Source organism: Denticeps clupeoides, chromosome 9, assembly GCF_900700375.1.
Source record: "Denticeps clupeoides chromosome 9, fDenClu1.1, whole genome shotgun sequence".
NCBI lineage: Eukaryota > Metazoa > Chordata > Actinopteri > Clupeiformes > Denticipitidae > Denticeps > Denticeps clupeoides.
The window spans coordinates 11,903,101-11,924,275 of record NC_041715.1 but is presented as its reverse complement, the minus strand read 5'-3'; the positions used below and the strand labels follow the sequence as shown (position 1 = coordinate 11,924,275).

General features: G+C 41.2%; 1 protein-coding gene across 2 annotated transcripts in view; it reads left to right on the top strand.

Moving 5' to 3' along the window:
• Nucleotides 1-1,072: 1,072 nt before the first annotated feature.
• The window catches only part of LOC114797346 (MORC family CW-type zinc finger protein 3-like), an 80,978-nt gene continuing 60,875 nt past the window's right edge, over nucleotides 1,073-21,175 (top strand). For both annotated transcript variants that reach the window (XM_028992201.1, XM_028992203.1), the window contains exons 1-11: nucleotides 1,073-1,153; nucleotides 2,647-2,719; nucleotides 3,274-3,406; nucleotides 3,522-3,745; nucleotides 4,084-4,240; nucleotides 5,367-5,514; nucleotides 6,095-6,223; nucleotides 6,420-6,539; nucleotides 6,619-6,716; nucleotides 6,850-6,954; nucleotides 7,132-7,260. In XM_028992201.1, the coding sequence (XP_028848034.1) occupies nucleotides 1,115-1,153; nucleotides 2,647-2,719; nucleotides 3,274-3,406; nucleotides 3,522-3,745; nucleotides 4,084-4,240; nucleotides 5,367-5,514; nucleotides 6,095-6,223; nucleotides 6,420-6,539; nucleotides 6,619-6,716; nucleotides 6,850-6,954; nucleotides 7,132-7,260 (1,355 nt within the window). In that variant the 5' untranslated portion in view covers nucleotides 1,073-1,114. The remainder of the gene's footprint in view (nucleotides 1,154-2,646; nucleotides 2,720-3,273; nucleotides 3,407-3,521; nucleotides 3,746-4,083; nucleotides 4,241-5,366; nucleotides 5,515-6,094; nucleotides 6,224-6,419; nucleotides 6,540-6,618; nucleotides 6,717-6,849; nucleotides 6,955-7,131; nucleotides 7,261-21,175) is intronic.

Sequence of the window (21,175 nt, the reverse complement as noted above, 5' to 3'; positions counted from 1 at the left end):
AACTGCTTACATAATGGATGTAGTACCAAATAGTTTCTTTCAGTAATCTCTTCTTCACTTTTTGCTGCTTGTACTCTACATAATGTTTGTGCACACTGAATACTTTCTGTACTTATTTGAATATGCATTTTTTTTTATATACAAGCATGTGAACTTCTACTCAAACGAAGAATGAAGGTGCATTTGGCATTAAATACACTGCTCAAAAAAATAAAGGAAACACTTGAACAGCACAATGTAATTCCAAGTCAATCAGACTTCTGTGAAATCAAACTGTCCACTTTGGAAACAACACTGATTTCACAATCAATTTCACATCCTGTTGGAATAGACAACAGGTGGAAATTATAGGCAATAAGCAAGACATCCCCAATAAAGGCGTGGTTCTTCAGGTGGTGACCGCAGATCTCTTCTCATTTCATATGCTTTCTGGCTGATGTTTTTGTCACTTTTGAATGCTGGTGGTGTCGGTGTCAGCATAGTGTCCAGAGTTTGGAGGCACTAACAGGAGACAGGCCAGAGGTAGCCTGACTGCATTAGGTACCAAGATCAGATCCTCAGAGCCCTTGTGAGACCATATGCTGGTGCGGTTGACCCTGGGTTCCTTCTAATGCAAGACAATGCTAGACCTCATGTGGCTGGAGTATGTCCGCAGTTCCTGCAAGATGATGGCTTGCCCATTCCACAGACCTGAGTCCAATTGAGCACATCTGGGACATCATGTCTCGCTCCATCCACCAGTGTCCCATTACACCACAGACTGCCCAGGACTGTCCATGCTGCATCCAAAATCTCTGCATGTCTAACAGCCCATCACCTCAGTCTGGACAGTGAGGTGGGTAACACAATCTAACACACTCACCAATGAACCTGAAGACCCAGGTTCAAATCCCACTTATTACCATTGTGTCCCTGAGCAAGATACTTAACCCTAAGTTGCTCCAGGGGGGGACTGTCCCTGTAACTGCTGATTGTAAGTCGCTCTGGATAAGGGAGTCTGATAAATGCTGTAAATATTTCTAGGGCTTTTAAACGGGAGCATGTTATGACAAACCCAGAGAGCCCCACCTTTACCCTGCCCTTAGAGCAAGGTGTTCATACAGACACAGAAGAGATGGCGACGTTCACAGAGGAAGGGGTTCCACTGAGCGCGGTGAGTGTTTCAAACATTCACTTTCTGTCCATAATGCAGCGAGTTTGGCACTGCAACACTTTTCATTAGTGAGTTATTCACATTTTAAAATCCTAATTAGATGTTTCATTTTACAATGTAAAAAGTATATGTTTTTAGAATGTGAAACTGTAGATTAGATGTTTTCTTTTACATTATAAAATGTCAGCTTGATTCTTCATATTGTATAGCTTCTGGGAGGCATAAAATCATCCTGAGTTTTACTTGCAATATAGTTCAGTGCAGTGGAAGAGCAGATGCAGCACAGACTACTTTCAGTTTTGTTTGCTTGTTTCATTATTAATTACAGTCTAGACTAACCGCTAAAAATACGTTACACATGACATGTTTAGACAGAGACATGCACGGCCACACCAGAACACATAATTTCCATCAGACAGAACATTCACAGATGGTGCAATGCAAGTTTCTCAGGGTGTGTGTTTACAATAAGTGCATCAGTAAATCTTCTTGACACCCAGAAGGTGTATGTGTGTGTGCATTTACACATACACACACACACACACACAGACACACAGAAAGTATTCAGACCCCCTTAATTTTTTCTTTGATATATTACAGCCATTTGCTAAAATCATTTGAGGTCATGTTTTTAATGTTACTTGTTCATTTAATTGTACTTGTTATTTCCCTGTATTAGATCAAAAGGGAGCTACTAAATACCAAGCAAAGGGTCTGAATACTTTAGACCATGTGACATTTCAGTTTTTCTTTGTTAATAAATCTGCAAAAATGTGTGTTTTTCTGTCAATATGGGGTGATGTGAGTATATTAAAAAGGTGATTTTAGCAAATGGCTGCAATATAACAAATTTAAGGAGGTCTGAATACTTTCCGTACAGACTGTATATTTTACTGGATATTTTTGGTGATTATTTTTGTTTTTAGCATGTGTCCCATGCTTTGCACAGAATGTGATTATGTAATGTCTGACCACCATTTTACTGAATCCCTGCTCTGGATTTGCTGGCTCAATTTGGACCTATTTCTGGGTGTTCATACATTAACTGAATACAGATAAGGTAATTTCTATACGTAAAACATCCAGCAATCCTACATGGTCTACTTTCATGTTTCATTTGACCCAGGTAATATTTGTTTTTAGATTTGTTTACTTGCTTTACTAGCTTGATTTTTTATTCTGCCAGATTGTGATATTGTAAAATAGCATGGTAGAAAATCTACAACATTATTATTTCAGTTCAACAGGCTTCAATTGCATCACTTTGTTTCATGTTAATATATTGTATGTAATTTTGACGTTTTTTTTATTTATGCTGATTTCTTAAATTATGGAATCAGATCAGGTAAGATGCTGGTGTGTATGGGTTTTTAAAACGAATTGTATTGTGCTGCCTCATGAATAAGATGTCAAAGCTCCAATCAGTTGAATATTTTATTTGTAATTATATATATATTATTCCATTTAAATGTTTTTTTTTCTATCATTTACAGCTTAATCCAAATGACTTGCATTCAAACTCTACCAGCCACACCTGGCCCTTCAGTGCCATTGCACAGTTAATTGGTGAGTTATTGTGCAATATCCCCTATTGGAATGTATTTTTGTCAAACTTCTAAGTGAGTCACTGACTATAATGCCGTGGGGAAAGAGCGGAGTCGAAAAACCGAAGTGAAGATTCACAATCACGTGTATAATTAACACATGGGACGAGGGCCATAAAAGGGACTGCCAGCTTCTCTTAGTGGGGACAGGAGCCCGAGGGAGAAAGCAAAGCAGTTACTTCTCACACAGTCAGCACACGAGCATGGTTACAGGTTGACATGCCTTACTGGCAGTTTATTCTGTACCGAGAACCATAAAACCATAAAAAATTCCATAGCAGTCATCAACACCAGCATATAAGCTAATGCAGTTTTCAGATATCAAACAAAACTCAGATAAGTAACAAAACAAAAGAAATAAAGAACAAGAGAAGTGACAGCATACAATGGCTGGAGAAGATATATATATATATATATATATTGTGAGATTAATTTAGTTCTTCAGATGTGAGCATAAAAATTAACAGAAAAATTTCTGCACATTTTGGTTCCTTTGTTCTGTTTCTGTGTTCCCAGACAATGCGTATGATCCAGATGTTTGTGCAAAGCAGTTGTGGATTGATAAAACCCAGATTAAAGGTGTGGACTGTCTTACTTTTATGGACAATGGAGCTGGGATGGACTATGATGCAATGTACAAACTGCTGAGGTCAGAATCCATTTTGAATACATGTATTCCAATATAATCCAGTGAGTAGAACAGATTTATTTGTCCATTTTCGTTGAAACTGATATCTGCTCTTTACTGCAACCATATATTTTAGCTTCGGCTTCAGTGACAAGCAGTCTGTAGAGGGCCATGCTGCAGTAGGCATGTATGGAAATGGCTTTAAATCAGGTTCCATGCGCCTGGGGAAGGACGTCATTGTGTTCTCAAAAAGACGTAACAGCATGTGTGTGGGCATGCTCTCTCAGACCTACCTGAAGAAAATCAAGGCCACTAACATCACTGTGCCCATTGTCACCTACAATCGCGTTGGAAGTCAGAATATCCTTTTTCAACGAGCACTGATGTAATGAATGTAAAAGATGTTAGTACTACAGTGGCTCCCTACACAAATGTGTAAGTTACAGGTATAGCACCATGAAAATGCAACCAAAATAACAGTAACAAGACTGTAGTTCAATATAACATAACATAAAACACAGGAACCAACATAACCATGAACATAATTATTACACTGTATTTTATTATAAAGCAGCTAGTACCAGGTAAATGAATACTTTTGCCATTTAAGGAAATTAAGCATTTCCTCTACCGTAGCTATCACATTCTGACATTCTTCTATTTCTTATGTCATTTAACCTTAACAACTGATCCTCCACGTTGCATAAAGCCAGAGGACATGGCCAGCATGCAGAAGATTTTGAAGTACTCCCTGTTTCAGACAGAGGAGGCGATACTTTCAGAACTGAAGGCCATCAATTCCACTACAGCTACAAACACCTCAGGGACACGAATCATCATCTGGAACCTCAGGAGGTGAGCTGGTCTGGAAGAAAAATGGGCTGAAGCAGATTATGTGTCTAAAAAGTCTGTGTCACCTGGGACTGTGTGTTTCGTTGTTTTCAAGACAGATTGTCAAGATTTTATTTGTCACATGCATAGTTATTGCTGTACAACACACAGTAAAATGCATCATGACTGTGCATAGTTAAAGTAATAGTTATAAAATTAAACAAAATAGAACAAAATAAGTCTAAATAAAAAGTAAAGAAGCTATAATGCAAGCAAAGATATTCATGTTCAAGGAGAACATAAGACATAGACATCATTGGTAGTGGCTGTGGATTCTGCAAAAGTACATTTTGCAATGAACAGTATAACAGTTACAGATTGAAGTCGACATCGGTGGACATTTTGATGGTCGGGTTTGGAGGTGTGAGGTGTGGTGGCATGTCCTGGTTCAGCATCCTTATTGCCTTCATCTGGTTGTACTAGATTTCCACTCTCTGCAAACCTGAAAGAAAGCTTCTAGAAGCAGGAGCATTCTGGACACACAGCAAACACATAATAATATAAATGTGAAAATAATATAAATGTGCAGCAAAAGATATGTCATCTGAAAGGTCCCCAAAATTCCTCTACTGTCTGTCTCCACCTATGTAGATTGTCTCTGGTTAGGATTAATTTCACATCCATGTCATAGGTCAGACCCACAAAGAAAGCAAACATTTATTTTAATTTAATGTATTTTTAATATTTATTAAATGAATTGCAAATATTATCCCTAATATATATTCATACATAACAGGTAGAATAAGGCCAGGGTCTGTCAATGACCAACTGTAGTACTTTGTGGGATATGTGGGTAGAATCTGTTGCATGGATGCTGTAGTTCATTTTGCCAGACAGCAGATGGTAAAAGAGTCCATGAAAATATTTCCATCACACCCTCAGCCTGTTTACCCCGTCTATCCTCTGTACCCCATCTCTGCTCCCACAATCTTCATCGCCTCCTGTCTGCCCGTGCAACTCACCTGAAAGCAGGCTTCAATTGTGCCTCTGTAGAATGCGTTGTGAGAAATTATGTCCCTCTATCATCTCTGGAGGAAGTGCATTCATGTGGCTTCTTTCTTCACTGAGACGGTATTCCACTGCTTTACAGGACTGAATCAGGCAAACTGGAGTTTGATTTTGACACAGAACGTTATGACATCCGAATCCCTGATGATATGTCGGATGGCACCCAAACAAAATTTAGGCGTCAAGAGCGCAACACACCGACAGTACCCGACACCGACTTTTCCCTCAGGGTGAGTTTTATTTTACGTTCAGCGGTCAGATCGCAAATAACAGGATGAAGATGGTACAGTCAAGGTGTGTGCCTTGTACCTAAATTTCATTTATAAAGATCTGAAGTATTTTATATCACAGTTGACCTTTTTTTACACCATTTCTATACTATTATTATTTCTATTACTATTATTATACTATTTAGTGTTCCAATTATTTCCATGGGCATGGGTTCCGTTGAGCAAAGTACCATCCCACAAGCTCCCCGGGGGACCTTTCATGGCTGACCACTGCTCACTATGGGCGATGGTTTAAATGCAGAGGATACATTTTGTTGTGTGCACTCTGTGCTGTGTTACAGTGTGTATCACAATGACAGAAACAACTTTCACTACTTTCACTGACATCTCTAAAAAACATGGTTCACTCTCAGGATCTCAGTGAAGTCCATCACAGTGTTGTGGTTGTCACGCCAAGGAATTGACACGAGGCACAACATTACATATATTTATAATAAAAATAAAGATAATCTCACAGGAAAGGTCCACGGTCATGTGTAATAATTTATGTAATTGTTCTTTCAATCTTTTACTGTCCCAGGCCTATTGCAGCATTTTGTACCTAAAGCCCAGAATGCAGATCATCATCCGAGGACAAAAAGTAAAGACACAACTGGTATCAAAGAGTCTTGCCCACGTCATAATGGACAAATACAAACCCAACTTTCTTGTATCCTTGCAGGACAACTGAACAGAACAGTGACAGAAGACACACCAAACATTCTTTAGACTAAATACAATGTGTTCTCTAATATTTTTTCCTCTTACTTACTTCTTGGGTCTAGAACAAATGATAAAAACAGTAACAGTGTGTGATGCGTGCAGCAGCTATCTAGCAAACATTTGCTCCTTCACCTGAGCTTCAGAAACAAGCTGTCTCTATAACATTTGGCTATAGCACCATGGGTAAAGACAACTACGGTGTCATGATGTATCATAAAAACCGGCTCATCAAAGCCTATGAGCGTGTTGGATGCCAACTCAGAGTAAGAGATTTCCTTTCCTTATCTTTATTTTTTTAAATATTCTATTTAAATTTTTAGGTTATTTGTCTTTTGTTAATAGGCCAACACAAAAGGCGTGGGAGTCATCGGGGTTATTGAGTGCAATTTCCTTAAACCAACTCACAACATGCAGGATTTTGATGACACAGACGAGTACAGGTGTGTGTGTGTGTGTGTGTGTGTGTGTGTGTGTAAGAAAAAGAGAGAAGAAGCAGAGTACCTTTTGTGTATTTAAAAAAAAAAATACACATGAGTTTGTGTGTATTTTTGGTATTTGTGGTATTTCACGTAGGAAAACTATGTCCAGTCTTGGGGCAAAGCTTGAAGACTACTGGAAGGTGATTCAGCATAAGAGAAACACAGAAGATCCTAACTGCCCTCCTGTGGAGGATGTTGAGTGAGAGACATTTGTAATATTCATCTGGAATATGTTTGTACAGCTTGTTAAGGATGAAACTAGAGATGTCACATGCTCCTGTTAGATGTTTAATACCTGGGACTGTTTCTATGTACAAATACAATAAGTTGAAAAGGAATGTTGTTTTGACATTTGTGGACATTTGTGGATCAACAGAAAACAACCAGACCAGAACTGGATCCAGTGTGATGAGTGTCTGAAGTGGCGGAAACTTCCAGTTGGCATCAACATTAAGCAACTTCCTGAAAATTGGTTCTGCCACATGAACCTAGACCCCTATTTCAGGTGCACCCACACACATACACCCATACACACACACACACACGTTTCAGTACAAATCTGATCATAAGAACCTGTTTCCTGTTTCACAGGAGCTGTGAAAAGGAGGAGGAAGAGAAAGAAGATTCTGAGGATGAGCAACCAACCAACAAGAAAAGCAGAAGAAGCTAAAACGAACAGTGAGTGAGCTGGTGTACTGCTCTGCTCCTTCTGGTCTATAAAATTGTGCAACCTACTGGTGGAACCGACTTTTGGGGAGACTTTTTACTTTCACTTTCACTGCATTTAAAAGCCAATTATATTTATTTTTTACTCCACTACATTATATGAAGTTTGTTCAAAATAATTGTCAAACAGGTTAAATTTGTGAAGGTTGAAAACAAGCTATGCTGCAGCGTTCGGAATATTGGAGGGTTCGGAATATTGAAGGTTTAAGTAGTTTGCAAGAGAGGCAAGAGAGAGTTTTCATGTGTGGAATATGTGCTAGAGTGGTTTAAGGTTCTTTCATATATAGTTATAAGTAGCAACTATTTAATGATCAAATATATAAATACCTAAAGTATCCAATTATAAGAGATAGGCCTGTCGCACGCTCTGAAACATTCACTTTCATATTTAGGAATTACAATATAAGCAACGTTAAAGACAGTGGTAACACACAAAAAGTTACTTGTCTTTTTTTAACCCTTTTCTGTTGTCTTCTTCTTTCCAGCCTGAATCAGCTTCATCATTGGGTGGGTTGTCTCCTGGTCTCTATCATCCCAACTCTGTACCTTCAGCAGGTCAACTATGACAGCAATGTCATTGATGAAATTCTAGACAAAGTTCTGAAGGAAATTTCTCATGATGAATAAAATACACTATTCTAGGGCCTCTGAACAACACCTGGGTCTGAAAAACCAACCTTTATTTGTTTGTTTGTTTTTAGATATTGTAGTTTATTGATTAGTCATGTAGAAAACATATTCAATTTATCTCTTATAAAATATTTCATATTTTTAAGGGTTGTTTAATGCTGCAAGTTATTGTTTAGCTTTTTATTATGACACTGTTACGTGTACCAGCTATTTACATTATTCTTGTTAAATTCTCATTCTCTCACCCTCTCACCTCTGTGCTCCATGACAACAAAATGAAAAATAAAAATTTGAAATAAAAGCAGTAACGTGTTTATGGCGTGTACTGGTGGTCATGATGAAATACGTTGATAAGTTTCCCCTGAGTGTGGAAAAAGTTTATTATTGGCCCCCATTCATTATAGAAACATTGTTGGAGTGGATTAATGGTCCAAAGTGGATTAATCAGTGCTCTTACTTTTTTTGTAGTTCTACAAGTTCTACTACTCTTGTAATTCTTGATAAAAACTACAGTCTAAACTATCAAACTGTCCCAGAAATGTTACATGCATGACAAGGATCACGCAGTAACTCAGTCATTCTTTTATGTTAAATAATGTGGTATTTTGGCAACTAAATGTGTGCAATCAGTGCAGAACTTACTAAATCACAAATAAATAAATAAATAAAGTATGTTCATACTTTGTCATACTACATAGGCCTGTTTATTGTCATATTGTGGGGGCAGTGGTCGGCCTAGTGGCTAAGGAAACAGACTCGTAATATGAATGATCAACTCCTGCCAAGGTGCCACTGAGCAAAGCACCGTCCCCACACACTGCTGCCCAGGTGCCTGTCATGGCTGCCCACTGCTCACCAAGGGTGATGTTAAAAGCAGAGGACACATTTTGTTGTGTCACTGTGTGCTTTGCTGCAGTGTTTCACAATGACAATCTTTCCACTTTCACTTCACTTGTCAATATAAGCTTATTGTCACAAAAAATACACAGTAAAATCGTATATATTTGTTAGAAACGTAAAATGAAATTCTTACTTTGCTTGCTCACCTTCATATACAGTCAACATTCTTATAAAAATATAGGAACTACTGGATAAAGTGCACAGTGCCTGAAGACATACAGTATAAATAAAACTCATCTTTTAGAGTGCCAGAGGAAAAAAAGGTTTGTTAATCTTGTGCGAGACGTCCCGTGGCACAGTATGGATGTGTTCTGTTTGTGTGTGTCTCTCTCTCTCTCTCTCTCTGTAATGTTGCAGGGTGGCTCCTCATCAGCCCATGATTGGACTCCTCCCACTTCTTGCCATGATTGGTGGGCTGTAATAGGGAAGAGGACTCAAAATGGCGGCTGCTTTGGACAAGAAGAAGATATGGTGTGAGGAGAGGGTGTTGTTGGTGAAGTGAAATGAGTGTTGGTGTGAGGGAAGTGCTATGAAGTAAAGGATTGTGACCAGAAGACAAGACTAACTTAGACTGCCCAGACCTGTTTTGTGTGTGTTTTGTTGTTTCAATGTCCTTGTTTGTAATAAACAATTAAAATCAGACAACATGAGCATGATAGTGTTTCATCAGATCATGAGAGATCTGAAGTTTGTCCTTTTTCCATTTCCTCTCAGATTTCCTACACCCTTGTTTTAGAGCCCTGATGTTGTAATTAAACCGTTGCTTAAATTTTTAAATTAAATTTTTACACAAAAGGGTGAAATAGTGTCTAGGATAGACATGGTAGTTGAGTTAAACTGAGAGACCAAGTCATCAACATGAATAAACAATGTGAGGGACATAATGAGTTTAGATCAAACTGAGCCTCTGTGGGAAGTACCAGAAAAGTTGGAGGCATGCTGATGTCTTGGTGCCAGATATGCTTTGCTCTGGACTATTTTGCTGGGCTACTCAATATTACCACTCTGTTGGAGACAGCGATTTTTCAGCAATATGAACTACAGTAGTGCTTCTTGTACCAGTCTTCTTTTTTAGATGTTTTTATATTTGCTTTTGTGAGCTTCGATCACTCCTGAATCCATAGTCAGTTGACATTTTTTCTTCCTTGCACCTCTTTTAGTAGATCCTGAAGAAACTCAGAACATACAACATGCCACAGTTTTGGAGATGCTATAACATTACCATTGGTCCTTGTCAAAGTCTCTCAAATATTTTGTGCTTCCAACAAATCATCTTCAAATCATCATCTTCTTTTTCATTTTCTGATCTCATTTGCAGGGTGAAATGTCAGAGGCAACAGTGTTGTCTCACCTTCAGCAACTGAACGAAGTTATAGCCAATCTAGGGAGAGCCACAATGGAGGCTGAAGAGTGTAATAGCAGACGCCCAGGTGAAGATAAGACCCAAAATACCGAGGTCAACAGCAACAAAGATGATGGGAAAGTCGACTCTGCTTCTAACTGGAAAGAAAAGAATGATGGAGATGGAGGAAACACCCAATCTGATGACCATTCAAGCAAGAAACCAGAAGCAGAGCTCAAACTTAAGTAATCCCTGTTTAAATGGTCTTGTCACATTGGCTGGACATGGCGAGGAAGGAGGACACCTATGCACAACGTCACAGGACAGGGGTTTAATACATGATACACATGACAAGGGAACATCACTAAACAATGACCTGATGATGAACAGACACGAACAGGACAGTTTTATACAATGATACACAGGTGATAACAATCAGGGAACATTACACAGGATGAAAATGAAACTCTGGTCCGAACTCAGGATTGGCTCAAGGTGCTGTCTACAGCTGAAGCCAATTCTGACAGCGGAGAAGCACCGTGGTTCAGTCCAAAAGTGGTCCAACACTCTCTGAACACATGTGGAAATCAGCATAGCTTAAATGTCTCTATATCTGAGAGGAAGTCGGACCTCTCTACCTCTTGATGTCACCTGCACAACCCTAGATGGTGTTTTCATTTGGTTGAACTGGCTGTCTCTGATCCTGTGGCATGTCTTTGGCAGAAGAGCCTGCTGCTGGAGAAGCCATTTGAGAAGAACTGCAAAAAAAAGTTTGTTAGATGATCTTCAAATTTCACCTGTGGTGGTTCGGACAGCTTGAAGAAGTCACCTATTTTGCCGCAGCACTGCGCCTCCTTCCGTCTCCACTAAGTAGGACCATGGTTCTGTGCATTTGCCTATAATTGTTCCAGGGGTTTTATATCCTTTCTCTCCATCCATCTTAAGCCTAACAGGTTGTCCTGAGTGTAGTGTGGGAAGCTGTTCAGCTGAATGTTGTCGATTTAAAGAAGAAACGGTATGAAGACTTTGTCCGGACATCCTTCTCCAGAATCTGACTTTGACTGACAGGAGTAGCTGGTAGATTATTTTCCCGCATGGGGAGTGTAGATCTGATGTGTCTCCCAGTCATCACAAAAGCTGGACTCACTCCCGTCGTGGAACTAGGGTCGCTCTGTAGCACATCAGAGCAACATGCGGGTCTGGCTGCCGCAATATGTGTTTAGCAGTCTGTACTGCACACTCAGCTGCACCATTCGCTTGGGGAAAATGTGGACTGCTAGTAATGTGAATAAATCCATACACTCTAAAAACTGCTGGGTTAAAAACAACCCAATTTGGGTTATTTTGGTAACCCAGCGCTGGGTCATAAAGGGACCAACCCAACGCTGGGTTATTTTGACCCAACAAGTTGGGTTACACGTTTAACCCAGCATGCTGGGTTGTGATTTTTAACCCAACTATTAGTTAAAAATTACTACGCTGCTTGGTTAAATGGAACCCAATATGGGTCAGAAATTTTATCTAGAAACTTGTGATTAAAATGACTAAAATAAAAACAATTCTACAGCAATACATACTTCAATAATGGAATTTTATTCATGACAAAACATTTGAAAAAAAATGTGTCCATATGAATTTAAGATTTTTTTTCCATCTTCACTTCAGCAATAAGACAGTTTTTATGAAAATGTATCAAACTGTAGTCACAGTGTTTCTGGAATAAAGTCAGTAACAATTAATCAGACTGAAGTCAAATTAACTTTAGAAAAAGACATATTAACTTTAGAAAAACACAATTTGACATGTAAATGTAATGAAAAAAGTTTTCTCATCATGCGCAAACTAAGATATAAGAGTCATCTGTAAGAAACACAAAACAAAGCAGGCATTAAGAACATCAGACCTAAGAACATCTATACAGTAAGGATCAGATTTGGTCAAAATAAACTTGCAACTTTCCTAAAATGTGCCCTCCGTAAAAAAAAAAAATAATACAATACTAGACACATCTAGCACAAGAAGAATCAGATACAAAATGAACAACTGCAAGCCTATTTGCTCTAATCACTGCAAAGTAATTGTGCAACAATCAGGCATGAAGTATAATTGTGTCTTACCCTGCTAGCTCATTCGTCAGCTTCTGAACCTTTGGAGGTAGCTCACTTCTTCCTTAATTTGACTTTGCCTGCTGAATGAAGGTAAAAGTGTTTTCAAGCACTTTGGGTGCTGCAGGTGAAGTGCATAGGTTAAGCCAAACAAGAGGCACATTGCTTGCCAGGTTGCCCTCTCGGATGATGCCCAGTCTTGAGGGGTTGAGTTATGGCAATGCTGGGCTTGCTGAACTGTTGTCCTCATAATAGAGGATTCCCACTGGGATGTCCATGGAGTCTCCATAGACTCTACATAGTGTAAGAAACAAGACAAAAAGAGAATATTCAGGTTAACAGCAATTTGTCTACAATCAACTGTATAGAGTTATCTAATATGTAATTCAATGTGATTTTATTTTAGGCACTGTAAACAATCTATTTTGTGTGTTTATATATAGGCGTCTTTCATGTTGTGACAGTAGGTGGTATATTACACAATTTGATATTTGAATGGTACAAATGGAGAAAGGGTTTACTCACTGAACTGCTCTTGAAGAACATAGATGCGTCATCTCCAAGAATTATTGGAAGTCCTCTCAGGACAAGGCATCTAATGGCTGTTGGCTCTGTGCTCTGCAAAGTGGTATAAAACACACTTGAATGTAGAACAAAGGAAATAAATCTTATATCAGTTTATTTGTTATTTGAGAAATACCACAAGAGAACAAGTTTATGTATTGAACTAACCATCAATACCATTATGAGAAGAAAACAGAAATATCAACCCACCGTTGTGTTGTAGCAGGTCAGCTAATTGCTTTCCTATCCGACCTGTCTTCCTCTTGAAATTTCCTCTTGAAAATTGGACGCAACCCATCAAGAACACCAAAGAACTCTTGTTTAAAATTTCTACCAACAAGCCTGTTAAACTCCAGGTAAACCTGAAAAATATTAAATATGCTCAGGCAGATATTCAGGCAGAGTTATTTATAACACAAATAAACCTCTCTGAACATGATGTATGTTAAACAAATAAGAAAAAAAAAAACATTAAAGGACACATTCAAAAACCTGGTTTTCAGTGAAAAGCGCTGGCCAGCGTTGGATCATCTGGTTGATGTCAGGCTCATCCTTTACAACCTCCTCTCGTCTAAGAACAAATGTGATTCCTGATGCAAGCAAGGAAAGGGCTTAGTTCCTTCTTGCATAAGTTCCATGTTTAAATGTAATGTTTAAAAAACTGCTTTTCTCGCAGATAGTACTTGCATTTCCAAAGCATTTTAAAGTGGCTTTAAACAAAACTAGTAGTGCAAAAAAAAAAAACTGGCATATGTTGAAAGTGGGTGTTTACTTTTTTCAAACCTACATTGAAATTATTTGAATTCTACAACTGTATGTAGAGAAGTAGAGAGCTACTCTAAAACACATTGCTGCAAGTATCAAATACTCACTGTTCCCTTAAGATGGCCTCATAATTAAATGCATGTTTCAAACTACAACTGTTCCAGCAGTTTCTAATTTGAATAGAGAAAACAACTCACCTTGTTCATCCACAAAATGGTTCTCGTTGCAGCAAGCAAAACTCCTTTAAAAAAAGTCCAAACTTGAGAGAAACAGACAAATGTAGACAGAAAGGTATACTTCTAAAATACAACATTAAACCCCAAAACCCCCTTTCACAGCATATATGCAAAATAAAGCTTACCGATCTCCATGTGAGTGAGTACACACAAATTGCAGTCGCAAGATATTAAGCATTGTTAGCATAGCAAGTGTTAGTTAGCAAGATATTAAGCAATGAAGCTTCTAAATTTCTCCTCTGTCCTTCTACCCGCAGCTTTTGCCTCAGAATTTTTTTCCTGCCCATCTCCTAACCCCGCGGCTTTCTCTCATAAAATTATTTTTTCGCCATTCAGAAACGTATTTTTTCGCCCCTCAGGAACTAAAGACGGTCCAAAGACAATGGCGGCTTCTCTCGCTGATGTCCCAGGTAGTTGACGTGATGTGCGTGCTCTCTTTCAGGTCCGCGTTCCCAACCCAGCACCACTGGGTTACAGATCAAGACTGATTTTCAACCTAAATTGGGTTAAATCAACCCAACAACAGACTCAACCCAGCATTTGGGTTGACAAAACAACCCAGCGTTTTTTAGAGTGAACCTTTGACAAAAATCCTGCATTCTGCAGATGTGAACTGTGTGACATTAATACTCACCAGCTCCAGAGGCATTCCCCATCTTGTGGATATGAACTGAAGACAAGCAGTTGAAGATAAATGAGCATTGACTTACAATGAGGTAATTCTGTTTGGCTAGTTCATACAGGTCTGCTGCGATGCGTTGCCAGGGACCTCCAGGTAACGTAGTGGTCATTAAAGGTTCTTGTCGCTGTGTGGGCTTATTCTCAATGCAGAATTGGTATGTTGACACCAGCTGAGGTATATCCTTACTGATACATGGCCACCACACAGACATCTTGGCTCGTGCACGGCACCTTGTCAAACCTAGGTGACCTTCATGCAATTGTGTCAGCACTTTGGACCGTAGGGTGACAGGAATGACCAGCCTTTCCTGGAACAATACTAGCCCATCAGCTTCTGAGGTGTGCTCTAACAGAGTAATACAGTTGTCCTCCCCCCTCAAGGGCTTTTGAGAGAGGGTGTCTGCAACTATGAGTTGTTTGCCTGGGACATGCTTTGCATCCACATGGAATCTCAGAAGACGCATTAGAAGCCTTTGACACCTTGGGGGAGCTTTGTCCAGGTCATATGTATTTATGAGCAGTACTAAAGGTTTGTCGTCTGTCTGCACTCGAACACAGTCTAAACCCTGTACACAGCGTGCAAATCTTTCACATGTCCTCACACATGCTAAGCACTATTTCTCTATCTGTGAGTACAGTTAGAGATTCAGTCAGCGTGCGTGAGCAGAATGCCACAGGCTTGGTGCTCTTGAAGTAAAGCAGCTCCAATGCCATAGCTGCTGGCATCCACACTAATGATGGTTTTCCTGCTGGCCTCATAGTATGCTAGTGCTGGTGCAGACACAAGTGAAGCCTTGACCTTCGCAAAAGCATTTTCTTGTTCCTTGCTCCAGATCCAAGCGCTCTCTCTCTCTTAAGCAGGTCAGTGAGTGGGTGTAATTGGCTCACTACTGCTAACTCCTAGGGCGTCTGCAAAAAGCCTTGGAGTTTGGATTGACAACAAACTGAGTCTGAACCATCATGTTGCTGCGATCTCCAGATCACTCACTATAACATTCGAAAGATTAGGCTTTTTCTTTCACAACAGGCTATGCAGCTCCTCATCCAGGCAATTGTCATCTCTAAACTCGACTACTGTAACACACTCCTGGCTGGAGCTTCTGTAGTCACCCTAAAACCCCTCCAGATAGTCCAAAATATGGCAGCCCACATAATTTTCAACCAGCTGAAACACACCCATGTCACGCCTCTTCTCACCTCTCTCCACTGGCTCCCGTTAGCTTTAAATCCTTGATGCTTGCCTATAGGGCCGTAAATGGAAGTGCACCTTTTTATATCAATAACTTCCGGGGGTACGAAGGAGACACGGACTACGACAAGACCGACGATGATGAGAGCTGGGCGGTCGGTGCCAGGACTGCTCCGCCCATCGTGCCTGTCCAGGTTTGTCACGAGGTCCGTGGAGACCCATGTCACTTTCAGAGGTGTGAGGGCAGCGAGGAGGTAGAAGGCGACGCTGGGGTAAGCTGGTGGAACAGGGCAATGTGAGGTCACCAGCTAGCAACTGTGCTGCCGGGACTGCCTCATGGGAAATCTGTCTATCCAGCTCCGGTCGTGAACCCGCCTTCTCTCTGCCCAGACGTTCCCCAGCTGAATGGCAGCGCAGCACCAGCGCGCCCGCCTGCTGGAATGTTCGGGTTTGGGGCTCCTCCTGAGGGGAGAGAGGGTGGGTAAGTGACAGAGCTTGGTCCTCCGGTAGCTGGTATGGAGGGTGGGCAAGGCATGGCCCTGCGTCCGCCTCCAGAGGGGTGGAGCGCCATGGAGCCCCTTGGAAGGCATGAGGACCCAGCTGAGACAGGCAGAAAGAGGGCCTGCTTGTCCCAACGGACACAGAAGGGTTTAGCTGGATGGTCTGGCAAAGATCCCACACCGGCACCAGGGACGTTAGCCAAGGGGGCTGAGAGGGGCTGCATGAGCCGAGAAAACACCAGACAGGAGTGTCGTATGTGGTTGCTGGAGGTTCCTGGACCACTTCCCTGCACAGCTCAGGGAACGACGGAAGAGGCGTCAAAGGGGACATGCAGAGACAGGGCCCGCTCGTCCCCAAAAGGGTCGACCCTGATTTATGTGTGTAGGTTGGAGGGTCCGGGGCCGCCCAGTGGGAGGACACAGCAGGGCAGGAGCCCTGTGGTTGCCGCAGTCCGCCCCGCCGCCTCCATTGATGGTACTGCTTGGGCTCTGAGGATGTAGCCCTTGGCTCTGTCAGGATTGGCCATAGGGCTGTTTTCAGCTGTAACCAAAACTGGACAGCTGTTAAAAGCCTGTAACTCCGCCCCTCTGGAGCAATGCCATTTTTGGTGAACTCTCTCATGAACTTGTGTGTGATTTTGTTTCTGGCAAACGACACAAGCCTGCGGGCTAGTTTACATTGTTCCCCGTCTTTGTTTCACTGTTTTCGGCCATTGCGACATTTTCCTTTATTGTTTATAAATAAATCCGTATTTCCAGAATGTCCCGTCTCTGCGCTTTCCTTCCCCGGGGGCTTTCCCACCATTCTTAGGGTGAAGAGTCTGTCGGAAAGATCTCATCCTCTTGTTCTCGTGACCATCTGGTGATAATGGTTTGTAGGGGTCAGTCACCTGTTCTTTGTTCTTGTGACCATTTGGAAATAATAGTCTGTGGGACAGATTGATTTTCCTAGTTCTCGTGGATCTTCTGAGGTGGCAGGATGTCCCATACTGTGGTAGGCTGGTCATGCCAGGAACCTTACAATGCCGATCATGATTCTGTCTCTAATTTGTTCCTCTTAAGATCCTCTGAAGTCACAGTAATTTACTTTACTTTATTTTGCAGACGCTTTTATCCAAAGCGACTTACAAAAGGAAGACACCATTCTTGTTCGATTTCTATAGATTTTGAGTTTAAAAAAACTAAGAGGCCTGATAAGGCCTAACTTGTCAGCAAAGAACATGCTCGGAAATTAAGTGCTAGACAAAAAAATTGTTTTTATTATTTATTTTGTGCAGTGTATGTGCATGTGTGTGTAAGTGTTAGATTCGTCTGAAATACTTATTGAATAAGTGGGTATTCAACTGCTTCTTAAAGGTGGTAGTAGTCTAGGCTAGTCGACTGGAGCAGGGCAAGTTGTTAAACCAGCCAGGGACAACAAAGGAGAATAGAGTTGATTGGAATCGGAGACCCCGTGAAGTTGGGATTTTCAGTATCATTTCATTTGCTGATCTGAGGGAGCATGCAGGAGTGTAGCTAGCTAGTAGTAGCAGTTCCATTTACAGCCCTGTAGGATTTGAACTCAATGCGAGCAGCTACTGGGAGCCAGTGAGAGAGGTGAGAAGAAGTGTGACAAAAGTGTGTATTTTGACTGATTGAAGATGAGACGGTCAGACTCGGTCATCTATGACATTTCTTTTTGGCACGAAACATTTGCTGAATTTAGCAATCACCGTGTTGTAGTCTCACCGTGTTAACTCTGATTGTCCTCTTCCTTCCGCGCCAGTGTTGTCTCTTTCATACACAAAAGACTTGTAGATCTCACCCCATGGCGTAAAGGACTGTGTTAACCTGCACTTCACCGCCGTCCCTGTCCAGCTTTTTCGCCACACATTAGTGATCGAAACGCCGCCGCCACAATGGCCACTCGGTCGGACGAGTGAAATCAAGCTCGGGTGGTCTGAACTTTGCCATAATCACTTTACTTCATGCATACGACCACTTCTGACACCATGTCATGCGTGGTATAAGTAGCAGATCGGACATGAGGATGAACGTGTACTAGCCGTCTTTATTACAAAGCATGTGTACCTAGAACAACTTAACATGTGGCTACGAAAGCCTAGTAAACCCAATCATGACACATGGCATCCAGATGACAAGTCGATTTTTAACTAATTGCCTGAGACTTAGCAACACACAGAAAACCAAATAGTTCAAGAGAATCACGTTAAACAAGAAAAGACAACTGCTTTCATTATGGATGTAGTACCAAATAGAGTTTCTTTCAGTAATCTCTTCTTCACTATTTGCTGCTTGTGCTCAACATAATGTTTGTGCACACTGAATATTTTCTGTACTTATTTGAATAAGCATTCTTTTAATATACAACATGTTAACTCCTACTCAAATGAAGAGTAAATGTGCATTTGGCACCACTGGGACGTGTGTGTGTGTGTGCGTGTGCGTGCATGTGTGTGTGTAAATACACTGCTCAAAAAAACAACACTTGAACAACACAATGTAATTCCAAGTCAGTCAGACTTCTGTGAAATCAATCTGTCCACTTAGGAAGTGTGCCGGAGTGATGTGGTTACACTAGATTTATAAGTATATTTCTATAAATGTGTGCTTTGTGTCTTTTATTTTCTTATTTTCTAAAGACATATTTTGGCTACCTGTATTCTGGTGTGGGTAAGGGAATTATATTGGCAATCTGGGTGTTTCATTAATTGTGTGATATCTTAGTGTGTTAGTGTTTCTAGTTATAACAAATATGTTTGTGTATTTTGTATTTGTTCAATTTATGGTTATTGTGAAAAGTTATGTATCCAGGAAAAGACTCTCTTCTCGTCCACCCGCATGCAGCCAATCGCTTCCCGCAGTGCCTGCGTGTGTGACCGAGGTCAGACGGTCCTGAGATAAACCCTTTTCTAACCGCGTTCCTGTCAAGGGCTACTCTGTTTTGAATATTGGCGACATGGAGGAGCTGGGGCTCTCCAGCCCCCCCACAGTCGAGGTTTCGCTGGCTCATCACCTCCACCAGACCAGGAGGGATTCTTTTTCGTCAACCGGACTGTCACTCCCAGGTAAAATGGATTGCTTCACCGCGTCCATTCATCAGAAGATTTTTAGATCTTCTGTGCTTTTCGCCAGGGCGCTTAACGTGACCTCGCTTCTGACGGCGTACCAAGCCGAACTGCCCATATAAACTAACTGGAGCTCTTGGCAGTTTTTCATGCTTTGGTGCATTTTCTCCCCCACCTGTGGGGCTGTGATGTTCTTATCAGGACAGACAATACAACCGTGGTGGCGTATATCAACCGGCAGGTTGATAAACACACAGGACAAGCGGTGTCAGGGAAACTGAAACACACAGGACAGGTGGCAAAGGAGGGCAATGAGGGGCTAATTGATTCATCCTCCACTGATGATACTGAGTCTATTTATTCACATTGTTGTACTATGGCGGTAAGGCAGTGGTGCTTCAGAATTCTTTAAAAGTAGGTCAGAGTGAGGGCTTGTTTTACACCTCGGTACGAGTGCAGAGTAGGGCTGAACTGCAGGGGATGCTCGATTCTCCATCCAAGTGTCAGTTTTTGAAACAATTTTTGGGCCATATCATCAGTGTGGAGGGTGTGGCTACTGATCCAGTGAAGGTGGAGGCCATTTTGAATGTGAATGAGCAGGATTTGATGGAGTTAGATGGTGTCACACCTTCAGCAACTAAAATAAGATCTCTTCTTGGCATGGTAGTATTTTACCAACATTTCATAGAGCATTGTTCCACCATAGCAAGACCACTGTTTTTGTTGACAGCAGGTCCGAAGAAGCCTTGCCAAGGTAAGGGTGTGAAAAGGACAGCTAACACTCATCGGTTGACTCTGTCAGACTTGACTAGTGAGTGTAGAGAGGCCTTTCTCTCAGTTGATGCGTCTACTAGTGTTTTGTTATCTGTGTTTTCAGTTGCAGGATGGTTGTACCACGGCTAGACCAACTGCGTTTGCCAGTAAGTCTCTTAATCATGCTCAGCCCAAGACCCAGCACATCGACTAGAATTTTTAGCTATGAAGTGGGCACCAGCCTGGGGTGCCTGGAACGGTCGCCAGAGGCTCCAGAACCGCCTCCCTGCGTGGTGGCTGCTCTGTCAGCAGGGTTTCCACCGTCCGCCCTGTTGCCTTCACTGATGGTACTCCTGGGGCTCCGAGGACGTAGCCCTTGGAGGCGGGGCTATCTCAGGATTGGCCACAGCTGATGTTGCCAGGTATGGCCAATCAGGATATCTTTTAAAAGCCAGGGGATATCTTTTAAAAGCCGAAGGGGCGGCAACATTGTAAAGAACTCTGTTGTGGACTGGACCTGGCAACTTTGTGTTGAGTTCTTGAGTTCTGGCAATCGCCACATGATAAATATCAGCAGAATAAAATATCATCACCTTAAATATAAATATAAATGTAAAGGAGTTGGAAGACGCTTTAGTCCAAGTCTGGCAGGTGATCCCTCAGGAGACCATCCTGTGTGTTTTTCCACTTTGATTCTGAGTGTGACCTCAGACCTCATTGGGTTTAAAAAAATGTAATCAATAATTTTTGTGTGATTTTCTTGTCAGCACATTCAACGATGTAAAAAACAAAGTATTTAGTATGGATATTTCATTCAGATCAAGGATGTATTATTTTTGTGTACCCTTTATTTTTTTAGCATTATTTACTACATTCCAACGTTTCTACTCTCTATTCTCTACTCTCTAAGAAAAAGAATTCACACTTTGTGTATCTTCGCTTTTACAATGTGCCAACCAGA